This window comes from Bufo gargarizans, chromosome 2 (assembly GCF_014858855.1).
Source record: "Bufo gargarizans isolate SCDJY-AF-19 chromosome 2, ASM1485885v1, whole genome shotgun sequence".
NCBI lineage: Eukaryota > Metazoa > Chordata > Amphibia > Anura > Bufonidae > Bufo > Bufo gargarizans.
In genome coordinates, this window is record NC_058081.1 from 111,269,125 (window position 1) to 111,292,719 (window position 23,595).

The following is a 23,595-nucleotide window of genomic DNA, read 5'->3' on the forward strand; positions in this document are numbered from 1 at the left end:
TGCGCCTGCTCCAGGTTGCCACCATTGATTGCGTGTTTGCAAAACCCATTGCGCATGCGATAGCCATCTTTTTTTATTTAAATATCAGACCCAGACAGCTCCGGCAGCCTGTCCTCTGCCAGAACAGCCTGCCGGAGAGCTCTAACGCAGATGTGAAACAGGCCTTAGGTAACATTTACATACCAAAATACACAAGAAGCCTTTAAAAATTAAAAGCTGAGAAAGGAAGATCACAAACTCTAGTAGTGTGGAAGTCCAGTCGGTGGAAGAGATCGCCTCAAAACTGAGGAGTTTTATCTTTTCTTACTGTAACAGACGAGATCAATGATGCTTCCTAAAGAAAAAGAAACTACAGCCATATGTTTTCTTTCAGGTTTTAATATACATTAATATTTGTACAAAAAAGTATGATATAGTTACAAAACATCCTGCCCATAAAAGAAACAATGGTGCATCATGGAGGCAGTGAGGCTCCATGGAATCATCTACACGCTGCTGTCCCTCCCAGACACCTGGCTGTAATTCTTCTGCAGACAGTATTTTAGTGCACACAACGTGGCAGTCAGTCCAAGTGTTACAGTCCCCCACATTACAAGGGAAAGCAATGAGAAGAGACAGCTGGACCCAGCCGAACATTGCATAATCTGGGAAACTGTTGTACGATCGCCGCCAGGAGCATAGCATGCATCTTGACAAGGAGGGCGTGAGAGCTGCTGACGTTCCATGGAGAGATGCTGCTAATATTGCACAAAGTGAGCAGCTACAAGGCAGTGTGGTTTGATGTAAGCAGAACATCTACAAATAGCAAAACCAGCCTCTCTGATGTAAAGACTTGCAATCCAGCCCAGCTAGTGCAAAGAATAAATTATCTTCTTTAAACAAGGCAACATTACTAAAGGCTATTGAAGTGAGGGAGTCCAGCAATAGCTGGGCAAATAAATGGCTTAGAAACCAGCCATAACCTTCAGCCAAAGATAATTTGGTGCCCAAAGCCTGAGATACCAATGTTCCCTTTCCTGTTTGCATATTGCAGTTTAGTGTTATCACTAAAAATGGTTGAGATTATAAAATCTTTGGATAATTTCTGAAAAAACAGTACAGTGTTATCAGACCAATGGTGGAAACTTGATCCTCAAGGACACATCTTTCCATGTACTAGAGTCACAGCGTGGCCAAGAAAAGCCAAGGAACTACATCTCACAGGACATATCCTTATCAATGCTTCCTTTTTCCACAACGCATTGGCTTCATAGAGAACCTCCTGACAAAGATGACCAGGAAGCCTAAGGTGCAAGGCATATTTCTTTAATTGTGCTACCTCCTCTTCCTCATGCAGGTCTCCAGTCTCCTCAGCTCATCAGCTGAATGGTAGAAAATGTCAAACTCAGCAGCTCCCCATCCCCTCCAGACAGATAGAAACCAACCCAACGCTTCACTCTGCAGACAACAAACGACTGATTCCTTGGACACAGCCGCAGCCTCCACACAGACCCTGGGAAGAGAAAAGGGAAAAGGATCACAATCTGAGGTCACTTCCCCAGGAACTAATTTCGGTCAATAATCGAAATCCAAAACAAGGACTGTGTCCAAAGCGGTGCCAGTCTTCCCATCCTACATTTTGTCTGTAGGCTCGATTCCAAACACTGCTACCCATAACAACTTAACATAGAAACGTTAAGAGGACTACCGTAAGAAAGATGACCTCCAGACCTTATCACATAAAATGCCTAAAAAGAGCAGCAATTCAGGAGGCAACTATGTGATAAGTTACGACTCCTTTTAAAGGGAAATATATCACCTATGTATGTATATTGGTTTTCTCTCATTTGTTTTTATATTCTGATTTTACCACTTCTCAGAAGCCACATGGACCATAGGAACCTGTAGTCTGGAAACGCCGATTGACTACTATTGGAGAGGTTTTTTTTAGACATGATCTGTGACCTGTGCATAGGTCATTGTGCAGAGAGGGGGGAAGGAAAGCTGTTTGCTATCGGTTTTAGGTGTTATCTTTCTTTGTAATCCTGCCGGTGATGGCTGGAGTGAAAACAGCAAGATTTTAGAATTTCAAAGTTTGAAAAAAATGTGTCACAATAGGTAATTTTCTGATGATATAATTCATACACATAAATGCTTACTAACTTTTCACACAGCTTTGCATAAATCAATAGCGATAAGAGAAATCCAGTACTGCGTCTCCAGAAAATGATGGTTTGGTCACTTGAAGGATGCCATGCGTTTGTTTGAAACGGGTAGCATGTGAATTCATACTTTATGGTTCTTTTTAAAGAAGGGACCAATAAAGAATCATTTTATTGAGATGCAGTGCTGGATTTACTGAGATTTGTACCTTTCAAAATGGTTTAGTGGTGAGCTGTCTCACCTTCCCTGATCTTTGTTCATTTGCATAAATGAATACTACATGTGAATATAAGAAACGTAGTTTTAGAGAGGTTTTTTGAAAAGAATCTGATTAGTGAAGAAAAAGACTAGATATATTATAAAGTTCCTTAGAGTCACCTGTACTATCGGTTTATGCAAAGCGTGTTGAAAGGTTAGTGACCATTTAATGGGAATGTAAGAAAAAAGTCACAGATGGTTTTCTTTTTTTAAAACCTACCCATCTTTTGCTAGCTCTCCAGATTGTAAAACTGCGATGACTCGGCCTCTCTGTCCACCACACTCCTTCTCCAGTCCGATGATGATAATGTCGCCTCCACGTCTGAAAGAATTCACAATCAATCTTGTAGTTATGAATGTGTAGTATAAATTATTAGAGGAATTTAATACCTACCATTTCTTATTTAATGGGTCTTTCCTTTACCCATTGTCACCAGAATTAACTCTCTTAAACCGGCTGACATTAGCGATGTGCTACTGTTCGCAGAATCCAACTCTGCTATTTTTATGTTTATTGATGGCCCCCTTACTGCACAATTTAAACTTGTATGAAATGCAAATCAGCGGGGGGAGGGGCTGTCCTTGATTGACAGGGCCAGGCAGCGTTCGTCTCCTCCTGCCAGTGTTCTGTCATTCTGGTGGACCTTATTAAGATGTGAATCTCCTCTAGCTGATCTCACACCCCTGGAAATCTACCAATCAGCAGCCTCACACACAGTCACACACCCCTGCAAATCCTCCAATCACTATCCTGCGGGTGCAAATGTAGGCGGGTCCTGGCTGAGGAGGACTGCATGCAGCTCAAGCCGTCCTCATAGCCATGGCCTGGAACTCCCTCGTGGCCATAGATATTGCCATGTCCAAGAGGTTCGGCGTCTGTGCCCACAGCACCTCATCTTGGGGCAGCGCCCGCTCCATGGTCAAGCTCATCGGCATAACCAATTACGGCTTCCCCTGGATCCTGGGCACAGTGATCTGCCTGTAAAGAGCAGAGGAGACTCCCAGGACCCGCCTACATTTGCACCCGCAGGATAGTGATTGAAGGATTTGCAGGAGACTCACATCTCGATAAGGTCCACCAGAATGACAGAACACCGGCCCTGTGTGCTGGGTAAACGGCACTGCACACAGGGCCTGTCAATCAAGGATGACAGGGCGTGACATGAGGTGGGAGAACGGAGTCTCTAGGAGCAGGAGCAACGCCCCCCCTGCTCTTAAGAGGCTAATTTGCATATCATAAAAGTTAAAATTGTGCAGTAAGAGGGCATCAATAAGCATAAGAATAGTAGAGTTAGGGTCTCCTGACATTAGCACATCCCTAATGTCAGCCAGTTAAAAGAGGACCTTTCATGGGTCCAGACATTATAAACTAAAAACTGTCCAATCACAATGGAGAGCGTCACAGCCAGGAAGAAGGTGTTTTTTTTCCTCCCTGGCTGTGATGCTCTGCGCTGCGATTGGACAGCGCTACAGCCGGGGAGAAGGAGACGCCCATGGAGAACGTCTCAGTCTCCTCCTAATTGTTCAGATGCTAAAATTAGCATACCAAGCGGGAGAATACAACAGGGGCTACAGCGGGAGAATTAGTTAGATCCCTGCACTATGCCCTACGTATCCGGATACTTCGTTTATAATGTCTGGACCCATGAAAGGTCCTCTTTAAGAGGGTTAATTCTGGTGGCAGAAACCCTTTATGGATGCAGCCCAGTTTGATACTTAAAGAGAACCTGTCACCATGAAATACAATGCAATCTGTAGACAGCATGCTATAGAGCAGGAGGAGCTGAGCAGAATATATAGGTTTGTGGGAAAAGATTCAGTAAAACTTGTAATTTACAATATACATTTATATCTCTGCTATTTCTGACTTCAATGGCACACAGAGGATGTGTTATCAGTGCCATGTCCAGACTGTAAGTGATGGCATTCCGTTCCCATTCAGTGACCACTGCAGCAGTCTGTAATTCATTGTTCATTTTGGTCGGACAACCTTTTTGATTACTGTACATTTATGTAAATGCTAAACATGGTTGAGATGAAAAAACTCTTGAATAGTTTGCTAAAAAATGCAGTGCACATGGAGAATGAGACATCATCTGAACCTGCATTCTCCTTTGCTGGCCTTAAATTATGGCCAAACATGGAAAAAAAAAACTACATCATGAGGTTTCCCAAAAGTTTTCCCACCCCTTCAGGTTCCTTATGCTCTAGCCTGGTCTGTGGTTTGGATTAGTCATAAGAGCCAACATGTGTCACAACCACGTCTACGTTTTCATATGTAAGTGTGAGTATGTGCCTCTCTGCAAATAAATGAGCAATTTAGATTCCACTGAATGAATTGACCCCATTATATAAATGGACCATTTAAAGAAGACCCGTCACTTCTCCTGACATGTCTATTTTGCTAACTACTTGTATTCCCCATGCATTCTAGAGCATCATTGTGTATGGTGATGTTGTCTCAGACCTCATTTATTACAACTAGAAGTTTATTGATGAATCTGCAACTGGGTGTTACCAGTGGAATGGGATGTCCCTGCACAGTCTCCCACCAGCTGAACTGCTTGGGTAATGTCATATTGTATAGGGACACCCCCTAACTTTTAACATCCAGTTGCATAGTCATTATAAATTGTTCAAACTAGAACCTGGATGCTTTTGTAATTTCATATAACTAAACATTTAGCATAGCCACTGAGTTATTCAATACAATGTATTTGTACAGTGCCACCTCCTGTTTGTTCTTTTTTTTTTTATTTCTTTGTCCTGCTCACTGAGATGGCCGCACATGCTCAGTTTCATCCTTCAACTTCCTCCTGAGCTGTGATAGGGAGAGCATGGACACGCCCCCTTAGCTGCAGCAGAAAAGACACGCCCCTTGAGCGGTCAGCTTGATGTAAATCTAGCAGAGCAATAGATGGGGAGATCTCTGGATCCATGTGAGGTCCAGGGCTGGTTCTAGCTTTGGTAGAGACTATTATGTGCTATATAATGTCTGATTTTCATGTTTTATATTAGTCAGGGCATAACCCCTTTACTCTTCTAGCAGCAATAACTGAGTAACAAAACAACAGAGTTATATGAAAAAGATTCCCGTAGTATGCATGGGGAATGCAAGTAATTACTAAAACTGACATCTCAGGAGCGGAAACAGGTCCTCTTTAAGCAGGTCTGTACCTTCATACCTGTTCACACCCCAAGCAAATCCAGGCGCAGGAGTGTGCTAGCAATGTGCTTCTCTGCCTACCTCTAATTTGCAGACAGGCTGACGTGTAAATGGAGGTAAATTTGTACAGATACATCATGGGAAATGTGAAAAAAAATTGCTCTATGCTTTAAAAACACCCCTATTGACTCTCCATTTCTTTTATTACAAGCAGCACCATTTCTATAGGACCCCAAGACCTCTGACAAACAGAAGAATGGAGGATCACGTCATACAGTGAAAGCCGTCACTTGTTTATGGGGTAAAGAGTGAGGCCCAAGTGGACGACCACCTGCTAAGATGACCTAATGGCCTAAATATTAATAAATTAACCGTTCTTTCATAATTAGGACACTACTGACCTGCGTTTAGCTCTACTGTATTTGGAAAACCATTCACCAATGTTTTACCTAGTGCAATCTAATATCACTAATCCTTGTACTTGGACATGTGTTACACCAATTTTGATGACTTGCACTCATGGTGGAATTTTCTTTAAGCTGGCAGCACATTTTACTTAAAAAGCATTACATTCCAGAATATCTCTAATCCTGGAAATTCTATAATCTGGTTTTAGCCTAATTCCAAAATTATTGGATCAGAAAGGTTCAACATGTAGTAAGGTTTGGTTGAGGAATAGACAATGGGAAATATTTATTAAAGAGGTTATCTAATTTCAAGAAAACCCCCCACATGTGCCGGGCCCCTCACCAGTAATATACTTACCCCGCTGCTGCTTCTCCCTGCACACGGATGAAAACATCTGGTGTCTGGGGGGAGCATGTAATGGCAGGCGGGGATAGGGACGTGCCTCCCTAGCATCACGGGTGGCACTAGGGAGCCTCGTCCCTGTCCCCGCCTGCCATTATCTGCTCCCCCCCCGACAACGGATGTTTTAATCTGTGTGCAGGAAGTAGCAGCAGCGGCGGTGCGGGGACCAGGAGCGGTGCCGGGAGCAGGGTAATAATATTACCGGTGAGGGGCCTGGCACATGTGGGGGGGTTTTCTTGAAATTGGATAACTCCTTTAAGACTGGCGTTGTGAACCCTGTTCTTAATTTGCCCTGCATTAATGAAAGATGCTAAAATTTATTAAGAGGCGTAATTAAGGGTAAAATTTTAAATGCAAGGTCATCACATTGCCCATCTGAATTGTGGGCAGCGTTCGCAGTGCTGCTGGTTGTACCTGGAAACGCTTGACACCCTTTTGTTGTCAGACGCAACCATAGAAGCTTAAACGAATTCTTATGCTGCAGGGCAATGGACAGTTTTATCTATACCAAAGATATAAAGACTACATGTGCCATACTGTAAATGACCAGGATACGTTGTGAGCAGACACTGCTCCAGCAGAAGGATTTCGAAGCTTGTGTAGAAATGGGAATGCAGCTATGAACTGATCAGCAACATATTTCTGCAGATTTATCCTGTCAAATGTTGTTTAAAGGGGTTTTTAAGTATTATCAAAAATTGGGGTACAGGCAGGGGATGGTGTAAATAGCAAAATAAGTACTTCCCGGTTGAATCACCCACTCTCCCAGCGCTGGGGGTCCAGTTCTCCATGCTAGTCTTTACTTACCAGCAGCAGCACAGACATTCCATCAACAAAATGTGAGCGCTGCAGCCAGTCGGCGTGATGTTAGCTCTGCAGTCCTGTTAACAAAGACAGGCAGGGAGGACTAGAATGGCAGCGCTGAAACAAGGGGCTTTTCAACAGGTAACTAATACTTATTTTATTTTTTATTTTACACCAGGGATGCCCAACCTGCGGCCCTCCAGCTGTTGCAAAACGATTGGACATTTTTCAGATTGTCCGATTCATCTGAACAGGGCTTAAAAAATCCCTACACAAGTTGCAGAAACAACTCCATTCAGGTGAACGGAAGCGATTTTCAGTTACAGAAACTTCTGTGAAACTTGCCAGTGGAGTAACGCTCACCTGGGAATCCAAAGCAAATCCTTCACGGCAAGGATCCGCACCCCCTGCAAGCGCAGCTTCTCCTCTTCAGACGGCGGGGCTTTGCTTCCCCAGCTCTCACTAGGAATTCTGGGCCTCTGTTCACGTGACAACTCAGGTTCCTCACTGTCCGTGGAGAAAAGGACACTGTTGTAACTGACGGGCGTACTGGGCAGGCTGGAGGAAGACTTTGCTGCTCCTTGAGGTACCGAAGAAGAGGAGAATGAGGACAAAGAACAGTAGTCCGTTACAGAGTCCTGGTGGCTGATGAGCTGTGTCCCTCGGTCCTGGCTGTAGAGGATACTGACATTTGCTTGGCATGGATTGTCACAGTTTTCCCCTGGTATGGCGATGGGTGATAGTGTGGATATAGCATTTACTGTAAACATGTCTCTTAAAGGACTGCAGTCACCACAGAAGTATCGGGCACAGAACTGGTAGCTAGCAGCATGATACATAACTAATGTGTTTGTCCTGTTGTCTAGGCACCAAACAGTCTCCTCGCCATTGCAGTCTGAACTAGTCGCTATGGAAATTATGGATGATGGAGCAGCGTAAGGCTCAAGCCTTTTAGTAATTTCCAAGGATGTGCGATCCACTATCAGGATACCAGGTCCATTGCTGTACCAGACCTCAGATCCTCCATTGGAGATCTCCATGGCCACTACTGGGTATGGATTCTGTCTGGGATCTTCATCTCCAATTTTGAACAGACTACGGTTGGCTGTGCGAGAACAGATATAAGAGCAATCTGTGCTGGGAATGCCACCAGTTATCGGATATACAGAAATCAGGCTGTCTGCCAGGCCGGCAAATACCAAAGAGGAGGTCTGTATCAAACAGAAAGAAAGAAAAATTTATGGTTCTGGTTATCCAGCAAATGGTTCATTAAAAGTCCTGTCACCACCTCCTCATGGTTGTAGTTTTAAATCATTTACATTTGTAAAAACCAAAATAGAAAATGCAGTAAACAAGTCTGTATAATACATTGCACTGGATACAGGAAAGGGTCTCCTCTCCTTGCACAAACCAGCTTACTGCCCTGGGCCTTTACACAGAGTACAGCTGCTGCCAAAATTTATCAACGCCCAATGCAAATTAGGTTTATTAGTCAAATTAGCAAACTTTTAGCTGTTTGCAATAAATCAAGCAAACAATTGAAATAGCTTAGCGCAACTACTATAACAAGTGGTTTCTCCCAAATTCAACCCAAAATGTCACTGCAGTCTCCCAATTATTCAGCCTAAAAATAACTATAAAACAAAATCACAGAACTATAATGGCCAATATGGGGGAACTGCCCAAGCCCCAAACACAGTAGCGTGTTTCTCATTGGGGCGAGCAGTCCCACCACATGTGAACCACAAAAATACAGTGGCAAGTATGGGGGAGCTGCTCAAACCCTAAACACTGTAGCGTGTTTCTCATTGGGGGAGCAATCCCGAGCAATTAATGCGTACAAAGGAGGACACCAGCGCGGTCCACATGCACCACAGAAGCATCCTACACAGACTGGAGCATTGTGCGGATGAAAATACAATTATATAAATCACTGAAAAAAGTTGCACCAAACGGATATATCACTGACTATACTAGCTGGTCATACAAGCAGATATTAAAAGCTGAGACTTTTGCGAATATATTCCCGTCAGGAAGATATCGGAGCCCATCATTCAATTTGACAATTGAACATTCTTCTGCACCTGGTAGCCTCCATCACATGGTCTGATATGGGTGTGGCTTACAGTCTGGCTTTGTTCACATTGCATTAGTTGTCCTGCTATGCGGTTGTGTGGAAGCTTGGCTGTGAGCTGCAGACAGTGTTCACACCATAGGTAGCGTAGTGGTAGGACCCCTTGCCATGCTGAGTGACCGTGACGTGGTGCATGATGGGCTCCGATATCTTCCTGACAGGAATATATTGGCAAAAGTCTCAGCTTTTAATATCTGCTTGTATGACCAGCTAGTATAGTCAGTGATATATCCGTTTGGTGCAACTTTTTTCAGTGAGCCTAAAAATAACCCCTCATAAGGCTACTTTCACACTGGCGTTTTGGTTTTCCGTTTTGTGAGATCCGTTCAGGGCTCTCACAAGCGGTCCAAAACGGATCAGTTTTGCCCTAATGCATTTCTGAATGGAAAAGGATCCGCTCAGAATGCATCAGTTTGCCTCCGATCAGTCTCCATCCCGCTCTGGAGGCGGACACCAAAACTCTGCTTGCAGCGTTTTGCTGTCCGCCTGATGAAGAGGAGCCAAACAGATCCGTCCTGGCACACAATGTAAGTCAATGGGGACGGATCCGTTTTCTCTGACATAATAGAAAACGGATGCATCCTCTATTGACTTTCAATGGTGTTCATGGCTATAAAAGACATAATACAACCGGATCCGTTCATGACGGATGCATGCGGTTGTATTATGGCAACGGAAGTGTTTTTGAAGATCCGTGACGTGATGTGAAAGTAGCTTAAAAGCACACATTTGCAAGTCAGGTGTTGTTTCAAGCACATCAAAGGCTTTATTAGTAGCATCAGGTCTGCTTGAGATAAAACACATCAAACACCTGGACTGTCTCGGTGTTTGTCGACTGTGACATTTGACTACATGTTAGAAATATGGCTAAAGGTCCCTTTACACAGGACGATACTACAGCAGATTGTTGGGAAGGATGCGCACCTTCCCGACAATCTGCTGATCGCTAGTAGAAGAGACAGATGCATTTACATGTACCGATCTCCTCCAGAGTACGGGGAGGAGCAATCGCTAATGCCGTCGCTCTTCCTCATAAGGACTCGTTGTTTGCCAGCAGGAGAGCGTGCGTCCAAAGATTGGATTATCAGATGAACGAACTAATGTTTCACCCATTTACACTGCACAATCATCGCTAACGAGCGTTACTATGGACACTTGTTAGCGATAATCTGTGCAATTCTCAGCCTGTGTAAAGGGCATTTAAGTAAAAAAAGTGTGGTCCAAATAAGTTAAGAGAATAGATCATTGCACAAACAAGGAAAAGGATACAAAAAGATAGATTTCTAATTTAGTTTGTGCCAGAAAAGTGGCGTTAAAAAGGCGCAAACTGCGTGTTTGTGACTTTTTAAATACAAGTTTTGCAAAAACAGTCACTAGTGGAGGTTTTTACACCGCTCTCGGCACTTTTCTGAAAAGGGATAGGACAAGGGGGCATGGCCTTTGTGGAGCAAATGGAGCCTATGGCAGCAAATAACTGTCGTAGATTTATGTAGATGCATGGACTGGTGGAGGATGTACCTAATGTATGATGAGGCATGCGCTCGCTTATCTTAGGCTCATTCTTCAGCAGCGCAGGGGATATCAAGACTGGGTCCAAAGTACCAGTCTTGATTAATCTCCCTCTGGATGTTCCTAGAGATAAAGTTGGAAGCATAATTCCCAACTTTCAAGTTAAAGGAATACTGGCAATACTACCCGGACATGGCATACATAGGAAGCTACCACCGGCTTCCTGAGAAGGCAGTTGGTGAAAACCCTTGGAGTGACTGCAAATGACCAGCAGCATGATTTGGTGGCAGCAGGCACTGAGGTTTCAGTTTGCCCAGTAAGGCGCATAATAAAACCTGAAGGTGTCCAGGTCTAAACTCCAAGATGTACACCTCTATTGACCCAAAAGAAAAGTGGGCTCCAATATGTTCAATACCACAGAAATAAGCCACAGATATTTTGGAATAAAACAAAACTGGAACTTTTCAGGCTTGTGGATCAGCGGTATGTCTGGAGGAGGAAGAATGAAGCATAAGCTGAAAAGGACACCCTGCCTCAAGTGAAGCACAGCGGTGGCTCAGTGATGCTCTGGGGCTGCTTTGCTTCTTCCGAGACTGGAAACTTGCAGCATTTGGAGGGTGAGATGAATCCAATCAAGTTTCAGGAAATGCTAGATAAAGACGTCATGCTTTCTGCGAGGAAGCTAAAACTTGGGTGTCACTGGACCTTCCAACAGGACAATGATCCCAAGCATACCTGAAAGACCACTAAGGCTTGTTTTCTGAAGAAGTTATGGAAGATGCAAGCAAAACTATATGCAGCAGCACACTGCTTCATGCGCAAAGACACATGCAAACACTGAAAACATGGGCTGATCTGAATTGCATTATTGCTATTCTTACTATATATTAAATTTGCAACTGTTTTTGATCAAAATTGTGTCGGGCCCATCTACCAACGGAAAGGTGGCTTCTGCAGACGGGACCTACACTATCAGACTTGCCTTTCCTGGGCCTAGGCCTACAAAATTCAGGGGAGAATAGGCACCAAGCCTTGGACAGATGGGCAGGAGTGCACAGTCCAAATTAAGGCAGACATTCCCCCAAATGTACAATTCAAAAAACAAAATCAGACCAGCACCTCCAAACAATATGAAAGAAAGTACAGAAAGATTCTGGAGTTCCTGTAATAGTTGCTCGACTTGGACAGAAGTGAATTTAATGAGGACAGCTGCAGCACACAATCACAAAAATATTAGTAAACTGGATGACACTGGCCATGATGGATGGGCTAAGATTCCTAAAGAATGCTGCCAGAAGCTGGTGTCTGGATATGCATCAGGTCAAGACAAGAAAAGGGTACTCAACTAAGTACTATAGTTGAATAATTGTGAGACTACAGAAGTCATTAAAATGGCCTTTTTGCTGAATTTGGAGAAACCACTTTTTATATTAGTTGTGTTGAGCTATTTAAAGGTGTCAGACACTTTCTGGCTATCGTTGAGCAATGTGTATGTAAGATGAGTATAAGGCACTTACTAATAGCCTTTGTTGATGTTCTTTGCTATATTTCATAAGCTACGCCCCCTTGTTGAGCAAATGGGTCATGTCCACAAGATGGCCGCTGATGGAGGGTCATGTGACCAGACACATCACTCAGTCTTCTCCATTCTAACACACTGCACCTGCACTAATCCCAATACTGCAAGTCCAGATGACAGGTGCATTGTATTTGAATGAAGGAGTGATTCGCCTGACCCTCTATCAGCAGCCATTTTATGGACAGGACCTCTGTGTGGGCAGCACAAAAGACCTTTCCAACAAGAGCTTTCTGAAATACAGAAAATGGTGCAGAATACCAAGAAAGGTTTTATTAGTAAATGTAGCAGTCATTGTAGGCTACTTTCACACTAGCGGTTTTTGCGGATCCATCATGGATCTGCAAAAACGATTCTGTTACAATAATACAACCGCATGCATCCGTCATGAACGGATCCGATTGTATTATGTCTTCTATAGCCATGACGGATCCGCCTTGAACACCATTAAAAGTTAATGGGGGACGGATCCGTTTTCTATTGTGCCAGAGAAAACTGATCCGTCCCCATTGACTTACATTGTGTGCCGTTTGGCCCCTCGCTTCTTCAGGCGGACAGCAAAATTTTGGCGTGTGCCTCCAGAGCGGAATGGTGCATCCTTTTCCATTCAGAATAGGGTAAAACTGATCCATTTTGGACCGCTTGTGAGAGACGTAAAACGGATCTCACAAACGGAAAGCCCAAACGCCAGTGTGAAAGTAGCCTTACATACACATTTATCAACAGTAACCAGAAAGTGGGCAACCCAATTCTAAATATGGCTAATAAACCTAATTTGCAATGTCAGTTGAATAATTTTGATTGCAACTGTATATGCAAAATATGGCACCAGTAAAGTCTTGCCAGTTTGGTCCAGTAAGAGTGCAAAGTTTTTTTCCAAAGACGTTTATGACATATCCACAGGCATTTCAGATTGCAGCTGATCCCGGCACTCATGCTTCTATAATTCAATGCTTTTATTTCCGTAACATAAATCGTTACGGGCCGAAATGCATCCTAATATATTGATCTATGAAAATAAACCGCCACCTGTCATTTATTGCATATCGTGTGGTGGAAAAACCTCTTATTTTCATATACACTTTAGAAAAGGCACAAATCTGCTTGCTCAGCACCTGGTGAAAATGGGACCAGGAACTCCTGACTTGATGATGTGTGTACCTGACCTCTTAGTTTTCCCTGTACCAGCGCGGTTATCACAGTAAAAACAATAAGTAACATGTTGCTAAAATAGCTGCCCCAGCACCTACCTGTCCCACGGTATGTGTCAGGAAGCAGGTCACAATTGCTGGCGTGTCAACTACTTTTAGGGGAGCACTTAGAGGACACATGCCCTGTAGACTGTATATTGATATTTTTTGGTCCTGCAAAATTTGTTGAAAGAAAGTGAAATTTAGATAATGTTCCAAGCCGTTTATATAAAATATACTTCTTTGTGTGTTAGTATCTCAATATTCCCTCTACTGACTTCTATAGTGTTAGGTATTTGTATCGTATAGTTTTTTTTCTAGTACACTTGTCTCGCTGGGTCTAGTTTGCACCTTACAGTTTTGTTCCCACCTCAGTAGAAATCCACAAAGTATTCTGGACTTTCAGCTGAGTGCACATCCTCAGCCCCGGGCAGCTCAGCCCCCGCACCTCCACCTGCCCCTTCCCCACATCAACAACCGTGTAGTTTCTGCAGAAATAAAAAGAGTTTTGCACTTTAATTAGCGATATCACGATATGGCGTGCAGGAGTAAAAGAATTACTGGATTAGAGGAATTTTTCTGTAGATGATTTTAGTATAATGAAGCATGAGGCTTGGACATATTTTCCTCACTTCTCTGGTTTTACAGCAAGAGAAGTATGTGCAACTGGCAGAGTACCGCCGAGACTGGATACAATTGTATGTACCCACTGCTAGGACTTTAATAATATATATATATATATATATACATACATACATACATACATACACACATATATATAATTCTGGGACGTACCTGGCTTGACCACTTCCGGCCCACAATACGATGGTAGTGTCTTGCTCTCTCGAAGCACAGAAAGTCTCCTGCATGCCACACATGATATGATACTTGAAAACTGAGAAACTTGGATCATTCATGCGCCGGACCACTGATGCAGCACGAGGGCGCTATAAAATAAGACAGGTCAGTAATGTACTCAATGGTAACAACAGAAAAAAAAAAAAAAAAAGATTGAGCATGAGATTAGTACATGATAAGACTATAAAAAGGCATTAAAGAATAGGTCATAAAGACATATCAAAAGTTTTGATCATCACGCTCTCTTTCCTCACTGTAGGAGACAATACAAAGTCTATGGGTCATCTTAATTCCATCTCCTGGAGTGAGGAGAGAGAGAGAGAGCGATATGCGAGTGCCTCTCTCTCCCCGTTCTAAGAATCGGTGGGGGTCTCATCATTTAGAATCCCAACCGATCAAAACTAAATAATCACTGTGACTGGGGAAAACTCAGTGACCCTTTAGAATAGTTTTACTTGTGGTATATAAACACCACAATAGATCAAATGTGTCTATCTAAGAAGTAGTACACACTACAGCTCAGATTGCTTAAGGCCTACATTTGACACTCTTAATCCTTCTATGTCGCCACATTGAACCTGTCACCGGGAGTTAAAGACCCTCCAAACTGCCACCAACCTGTTCCATTATGGTGACTGGTTAACAGTGATGACGAAGCCCATACTGATTTTGCATAATGAAGAAAAACACCTCTGACAGATGTAGTCAGGCGCCAGTAAGTGGTGGAGCCAATCTCCCAAACAGTCATGCTTGCTGGTCCCCCTTTTGGCTTGACTAATGTTCTGCAGGCTGGGGGCCTCAGCACAGGCCTCCTCCAGCAGCATCCACCATATGCGCAGATAAAGCTGAGGCCCGAACAACTTGCTGCACTGCGCATGCGCCAGAGGAGGCCTGTGATGATGTACCTGGCTCCTTCCTGTGACCCCTTACTAGATCCTGAATACATCGGTCAAAATTCTTTTTCTTTATTATGCAAAATCAGCCTGTAATCATTGAGCAATTCTGTGTGTGAGGATGGGGGGCTAATCTCCAGCAGATGGTGACAACGAAAAAGTGCAACAGTAAGTCAATATGAGGATACGAGCAGCTGTGCTATGAGGACATTACACATCACAATCCTTTCTAGGCTCATTACACCAGAATTAGGAGAATAAGATTTACAATATTATCTGTATACAAACAACATGTCGTAGGAAGATGCTTCTTATCTCACATGATGAAGGTACTTTGTGTCCATTTTAGAGGCAGACTATAAGGTTTCAGTAAACGCTGTCTGGTTGGCTGGCTACTACAATTGATATTTGTATCGAAATATACAAATCCAATTCAGTCCCAGGATACGTGCGTTATCTCATAAGTCAGGAAGAACTCACCTTCTCTGGTTTTGTGTCCCAACACTCCTGCATCAGCTCCTGCAGTCTGGAGAACTGAACCTCCTCTGGGCGCCCCAAGACAGGACGGACACCCTTGGACAGCTTTTTGGAGATCTGCAGCTGATGCTGACCTAAAGATGGTCGCTGACCAGACAGCAGCTCATAAAGAACCATCCCATAGGAGAACATGTCCACCTTAAAATGAGAATAATGATAAAATAAAAAAGATACACTTTACCCAACACTAAACTTAAAATATGCATTCATTTTCAACCTATAAGAATGGCATTTTTAATCTAAAGACTGGTTTGTCTGAATTAATGGCCCCAGATCAGCAAGCCATCAACTCTCATAGTTACTTCCAAAATCTTTCATTCACACCTGCTACAATTATTAGATTTATTTCTTAATTGAAATTCTAGGGAAATATAACTTGTAGGATAAAGACCTGATCGGTCACCTGCCATCTATCCATTAAAGGCATTGTCCCATGGAAAACTCATTTTTTAGTACTTTTATTTCTTGTCAATAAGACAAGTTATGAAAGTAAGTTAGGCGGAGGCCTGACCTTTGGGACCACCTCTGTCCATAACGAGGGGTCCTTAGTCCCCACTCATGGCTGGAGAGCAGGATCAAGTATTGTCCCACCTCATAGACTTCAATACAGGGCATTAGGAATAGCTTAGCACATATATTTGGATGTTTACAACAACCCCCTGTGACCGGGGCTACTGAATATGTGGGTTACCCAATATATCCTAAATAGCTTATATATACAGACTGCCTGTCCCAAAAAAAAGTCGCCACCTGGATTTAACTAAGCAAATAGTTATGAGCCTCCTATTGGATAATTACTGCATGGGCGATTATCTTTCAGCTGGCAACAAGTTATTTAACCCCAACTGGTGCAATGAGTTGCTTCTCATTTCTTAAACAACCATGTTGAAAGACACATCTCGTGGTCGTGGAAAAGATGTTAGTCTGTTTGAGAAGGGTCAAATCATTGCCATGCATCAAGCAGAGAAAACATCTAAGGAGATTGCAGAAACTACTAAAATTGGGTTAAGAACTGTGCAAAGCATTATTAAAAACTGGAAGGATAGTGGGGACCCATCGTATTCGAGGAAGAAATGTGGCGGGAAAAAAAATCCTGAATGATCGTGATCGGCGATCACTTAAATGTTTGGTGAAATCAAATCGAAGAATAACAACAGTAGAACTCAGGGCTATGTGAAAGTAAGAGCATTTCTACACGCACAATGCGAAGGAAACTCAAGGGATTGGGACTGAACATTTGTGTATCCGTAAGAAAACCACTAATCAGTGAGGCAAACCAGAAAAAAAGGCTTTGATTTGCTAGGGAGCATAAAGATTGGACTCTGTAGCAATGGAAGAAGGTCATGTGGTCTGATGAGTCCAGATTTACCCTGTTCCAGAGTGATGTGCGCATAAAGGTAAGAAGAGAGGCAGATGAAGTGATGCACCCATCATGCCTAGTGCCTACTGTAAAGCCTGTGGGGGCAGTGCTATGATCTGCGGTTGCTGCAGTTGGTCAGGTCTAGGTTCAGCAATAGTATGTGCTCCAAGAATGAGGTCAGCTGACTACCTGAACATACTGAATGACCAGGTTATTCCATCAATGGATTTTTTCTTCCCTGATGGCACGGGCATATTCCAAGATGACAATGCCAGGATTCATCGGGCTCAAATTGTGAAAGAGTGGTTCAGGGAGCATGAGACATCATTTTCACACATGGATTGGCCACCATAGAGTCCAGACCTTAACCCCATTGAGAATCTTTGGGATGTGCTGGAGAAGGCTTTGCGCAGTAGTCAGACTCTACCATCATCAACGCAAGATGTTGGTGAAAAATTAATGCAACACTGGATGGAAATAAATCTTGTGACATTGCAGAAGCTTATCGAAACAATGCCACAGCGAATGCGCGCCGTAATGAAAGCTAGAGGCGGTCCAACGAAATATTAGAGAGTGTGTGACCTTTTTATTTTGAACAGGCAGTGTAGTTATAGACTATACTGTACACTGTAAAACAGCTTCTCCCTGTCTCCCTACTTTCTATACTTACTGTCAATAGCAAGCGCTGACTGACCGGCCTCCTGCATCTCCTGGCGGCTAGTTAGTCAGCGCTGCAGGGTTACAGGGCACACATACACTCACAGCGCTCACCACTGACAGTATAGACATGTCAGGGAGGCAGGGCATAAGTTACAGTATATGAGGTCAGTTTTATTCATGCCTGTAGGAGGGAGGCTAGAGGCAGGCTGGCTCCGGCAGTGTCCTCAGTGCACAGTATTGTATTGTACTGAAGATGGGCTTTCCTTAGAAATACTCATTTAGAGAGTTCTCCTAATGGACAATTTCAAAGTCAGCTTTTTAATAGAAACGTCATAAAATAAAGCACCATATTTTTTGCCCCATAAGACGTGCACCCCCCCCCCCCCCCAAAAAATAAAATAAAAAAATGGGGGCTGAGATCTTATTGGGGGTCATTTACATTGGGGTCTGATCTGAGGTCTTATTAATATCAGGGGTCTGAGTGGGGCTATCAGTTGAGGTTATATTAACATTGGGGGTCTGGTTGGGGCTGTGAGCTGAGGTCTGATTAACATTGGGGGTCTGACCTGAGGTCTAATGAAAAATATTTTTTATTATTGTCCTCCTAAAACCTAGGTGTGTCTTATGGGCCGTTGCGTCTTATAGTGTGAAAAATATGGTATATTAAAAAAAATATCCTTATCACCTTCCCTACACATTAGAAAAGAAATGAAATTACAAATACGCCTTAATGATATCGGCTTTCTGGCAAGAATGAAAAAATCTATAAAAAATACGTTGTACCATTTAGAGGCTGCAAACCTATCTTGCCATGGCAGCTGGGGTTGGTATAATTAATCCATTTTTGCCAGCTGTATCCCAAAAAATAGATTTCTCGGTTATTCTGTTCCCTTCTTTGGGCAAACAAGCATCTTACAAACCTATAGGCATACACGCAGAGTTGGTCCCTGCATATACAAAGACCAATGTAGTTTCCATATGGATGGCTAATTATTAGACACAAAGCAGCTATTGTTTAAGATTCAAGACTGCATTAAATGAGCAGGTCCTAAATGTCACCATGTATTAAAGATCTACAAAAGAAAATAGCTAACACTGGAACGCTCTTACTTCAAACATTCCAGATTTGGAATTGAAAGTTACTACAATGTCTGCTAAATTAACACATAGGGAGTTATGAGAGTAATAAACTGCGATAGAAGGCTCTAATGAGACAATTAGAACCTATCAGAATATTCATTAAGTTCTAACTAAATAAAAGAACCGTCATCTGTAATTAATTGCAATTAAAAGCTTTTGATCCAATGCGGCCATAAAAATGGTTTGCCGAGAGAGTTTCTTGGCTTTTTTTACGTGAATAAAGCTTTATCAGGGAATTTCAATGACTCGCTATTGGGGCCGAATAATTAAAAGTATTTGATTAATCAGCATTTCAGTGAGAAACAATTCTGATACCATCAGCCCTGCCTCTACAGCTGGGCGCAAAACTGAGCTGCACAAATACTGTGGCAGCCCAGCGCGGACTGAAGCCACGTTCCTGCTGTAATGACCACGGCATCTAGGCGGTTAGACAGAGGGAGGCCACTCTCTCTCTCCTCATTGGCCCCTCCGCGAATGACTATATCTAGTGGACTGTGGACAGGCATTATAAAAGATATCAATCAGACTGTGATGTTACCTAATGGGACTGAAAAAAATAACAAATCAGGAAGTAAATAAATGTTTATTTAAAAAATTTAAATAATTATTTGCATGAGATGTGCTATTATTGCGCAAAAGTATAAAAAATAAAAAAAATAAACTGTACATATTTGGTATTGCTGCAATCATACTGACCCACAGATTAAACTTAACATGCTAGTTATGCTGCATGGTGAACGTCATAAACTTAAAAGGGGTTGTTTTACTTCAGCAAGTGGCATTTATCATGTAGAGAAAGTTAATACAAGGCACTTACTAATGTATTGTGATTGTCCATACTGTCTCCATTGCTGGCTGGATTCATTTTTCCATCACATTATACACTGCTAATATCCAGGGGTTATGACCACCCAGCAGCGGTGGTCGTGCTTGCACAATATAGGAAAAAGCTTCAGCCTATGTGCACTCCTGCAGTCCCAGCCACCAGAGAGGCCAGCGTTTTTTCCTATAGTGTGCAAGCACGGCCACTGCTGCTGGATGGCAGGGTGGTCGTAACCATGAAAATGAGCAGTGTATAATGTGATGGAAAAATAAATCAAACCAGCAAAGGTAGCAGTATGGATAATAACAATAGATTAGTAAGCGGAATTGCTTTTTTTTCATTGCTGCCCGAAAATAGGAGTCAGCATACACCTGCCATCATTTAAAGTGCCTCTGACTAACCCCAAATAACGTTCAGCTGCTCTAGTTGGTCTTTCCCGAAATGTTCTTAGTCGCATCCCACAGCAAAAGCCATGGTCCACAGAGAGCTTCCAAAGCATCAGAGGGATCTCATTGTTAAAAGGTATCAGTCAGGAGAAGGGTACAAAAGAATTTCCAAGGCATTAGATATACCATGGAACACAGTGAAGACAGTCATCAGCAAGTGGAGAAAATATGGCACAACGATGACATCACCAAGAACTGGACGTTCCTCCAAAATTGATGAAAAGACAAGAAGAAAACTGGTCTGGGAGGCTACCAAGAGGCCTACAGCAACATTAAAGGAGCTGCAGGAATATCTGGCAAGTACTGGCTGTGTGGTACATGTGACAACAATCTCCCGTATTCTATATATGTCTGGGCTATGGGGTAGAGTGGCAAGACGAAAGCCTTTTCTTACGAAGAAAAACATCCAAGCCAGGCTACATTTTGCAAAAACACATCTGAAGTCTCCCAAAAGCATGTGGGAAAAGGTGTTATGGTCTGATGAAACCAAGGTTGAACTTTTTGGCCATAATTCCAAAAGATATGTTTGGCGCAAAAACAACACTGCACATCACCAAAAGAACACCATCCCCACAGTGAAGCAAGGTGGTGGCAACATCATGCCAAGGGGCTGTTTTTCTTCAGCTGGAACTGGGGCCTTAGTTAAGCTAGAGGGAATTATGAACAGTTCCAAATACCAGTCAATATTGGCACAAAACCTTCAGGCTTCTGCTAGAAAGCTGAACATGAAGAGGAACTTCATCTTTCAGCATGACAGCGACCCAAAGCATACATCCAAATCAACAAAGGAATGGCTTCACCAGAAGAAGATTAAAGTTTTGGAATGGCCCAGCCAGAGCCCAGACCTGAATCCAATTGAAAATCTGTGGGGTGATCTGAAGAGGGCTGTGCACAGGAGATGCCCTCGCAATCTGACAGATTTGGAGATGTTCTTGCAGTCAAAATGTGCCATGCTGATAGACTCATACCCAAAAAGACTGACTGCTGTAATAAAATCAAAAGGTGCTTCAACAAAGTATTAGTTTAAAGGTGTCCACACTTATGCAACCATGTTATTTTATTTATTTTTTGTTTTCTTCCCTCTACTTAAAAGATTTCAGTTTGTCTTTCAACTGATGTGTACAGTTTATAGGTCACATTTAAAGGTGGAAAAAGTTCTGAAATGATTTATCTTTGTCTCATTTTTTTACATCACAGAAACCTGACAATTTAACAGGGGTGTGTAGACTTTCTACATCCACTGTATAGCGCTGCCCTAGCCTGTTTTTGCAGGCTAGTGCAGAGCTAAAGACCGCCAATTAGTGCCGATGACGTCACCAGGATCACCGATAGGCTGAAGTCTCTGCCTAGCATACCCATAGTGAGACCCGACACGGCACCAGATCTAAAGAAAAAGCCCTTGCCCTGAGCGATACATGGCTTCGATGCTGAATGAGGGAAGAAGGGGTTATGTCCAGGTTCAGCTCTGTACATAACTAGCCCTGTTATCTGCCTAGCAGTGGATACAACTGTATCCATTTTAAGCAATGTCCTGTAAGTAACAAGGGGTCTTTTACACTGTATATGTAAGGAGGATTTCATGATCTATACTTCCAACAGATGACATTGTATCTGCATATGTTGCTAATAGATAAAAAATAAAACAAATAAAAATAAAAAGACAAATGCGTTTCTTACTGGATGCCTCTGTAATGAATAGCTTTACATGTAGCTGAAAAAACATATCGCAACACATACTGTAGTAAAAAAGACACTGTAGTGGAAAATGGGGGATTGTGGATGCATCTGACATACACATGAATGGGTGCTGAGCTGCTGCAAGCTGGCAGAGCCCTTACAGTGGATGGCGCCTCCTGCTTCTAGTTTCATCCACTATGCTGTTTTAAGCACTGAAAAAATCTATGGCGCTCTTACCAATATCTAAACAATGGAAAACCTCTTTAAATAACAAAAAAATAAAAATGTTAATATACATGCTGACTATATATACAAATATATGTGCTTTCGCAGGACGTGGCTGACCCTTTCAAATAAAAAAGCAAAAAAAAATCATGCATAGAATACAAAATATAATGCACCTTGGTAATCATTTTAACTTGCTTAGAAGTTCTGTGACTAACCTTTTCATCGTAGACCACCCGAGGGCGAATTTCTGGTGCTTGGTATCCTGGTGTGCCCTCCACACCTAGGGCTCCTTCATGGAAAGAAAGACGCGAGATACCATAGTCTGACAGTTTGATGTTCACAGCTTCTCGGACATCCAGGGACCAGACAAGAATGTTGTCTGACTTGAGGTCACAGAAAATGACATTCTTCCTGTGTAAGTATGAGAGGCCAGAAGCGATCTGATAGGACATACACTGTGTCAGCATGTGGCCTAAAGGCATGAATGAGGGGGATCCTGCAACAACATAAATACAAAAATGTATAAAATTCCCAAATAGCACTACACATACAGTAGGTATACAGCGGTGCTTGAAAGTTTGTGAACCCTTCAGAATTTCTACATGAGTCCTAAACGTAGATAAAGATAAGCAAATTAAACAAAGGAGTCAAAAATATTAGGTCATTTATTTATTGAGGTCTATGAGTGGCAAAGTATGTGAGCCTTTTCTTTCAGTATCTGGTGTCAGTTGGCGATTAGTCCTGCACATTGGCTTGGAGGAAGTGTAGTCCATTTCTCCATACAAAACAGTTTCAGCTTGGTTATTTTGGAGGGTTTTCCTCGTATAAACTGCTCACTTCAGGTCCTTCTACAACATTTCTTCTGGATTAAGATCAGGACTTTGACATGGCCATTCCAAAACTTTACCTTTATTCTTCATTAACCATTCTTTGGTAGAACGACTTGTGTGCTTAGGGTCGTTATCTTGCTGCATGACCTACGCCCATCCTCTTTAGATTCAGCTCACGGAGAGACGTCTTCCTTTAAAGTTTGCTGGTATAATTCAGAATTTATTGTTTCATCAATGACTTCAAGCCGCCCTGGCTCAGATGCAGGAAAACAAGTTGAAACCATGATACCACCAGCACCAATGTTTCACAGATAGGATGAGGCGTTTATGCTGGAATGCAGTTTTCCTTTCTGCAAACATAACATTTTGAATTTAAACCCAAAAAAAGTTCTATTTTGGGCTCATCTGTCCAAAAAACATTGTTTCAGTTTCCTTCTGGATTGTCCAGGTGATCTTTAACAAAATGCAGCAATGTTTTTTTTGGAGAGCAGCAGTTTTCTCTTTGCAATCCTCTCATGAACACTGTCATTTCAATTTAGGACAAGTCCCGAACT

At 42.6% G+C, this 23,595-nt stretch overlaps 1 protein-coding gene across 1 annotated transcript in view; it reads right to left on the reverse strand.

The window, feature by feature from the left end:
• Positions 1-362: 362 nt before the first annotated feature.
• LRRK1 (leucine rich repeat kinase 1) overlaps positions 363-23,595 on the reverse strand; it is a 121,139-nt gene continuing 97,906 nt past the window's right edge. The window contains exons 27-34 of the mRNA XM_044279409.1: positions 22,427-22,707; positions 15,821-16,015; positions 14,385-14,536; positions 13,960-14,077; positions 13,650-13,763; positions 7,544-8,391; positions 2,621-2,722; positions 363-1,492 (exon numbers count right to left, since the gene is read on the reverse strand). Of these exons, the coding sequence (XP_044135344.1) occupies positions 1,315-1,492; positions 2,621-2,722; positions 7,544-8,391; positions 13,650-13,763; positions 13,960-14,077; positions 14,385-14,536; positions 15,821-16,015; positions 22,427-22,707 (1,988 nt within the window). The 3' untranslated portion in view covers positions 363-1,314. The remainder of the gene's footprint in view (positions 1,493-2,620; positions 2,723-7,543; positions 8,392-13,649; positions 13,764-13,959; positions 14,078-14,384; positions 14,537-15,820; positions 16,016-22,426; positions 22,708-23,595) is intronic.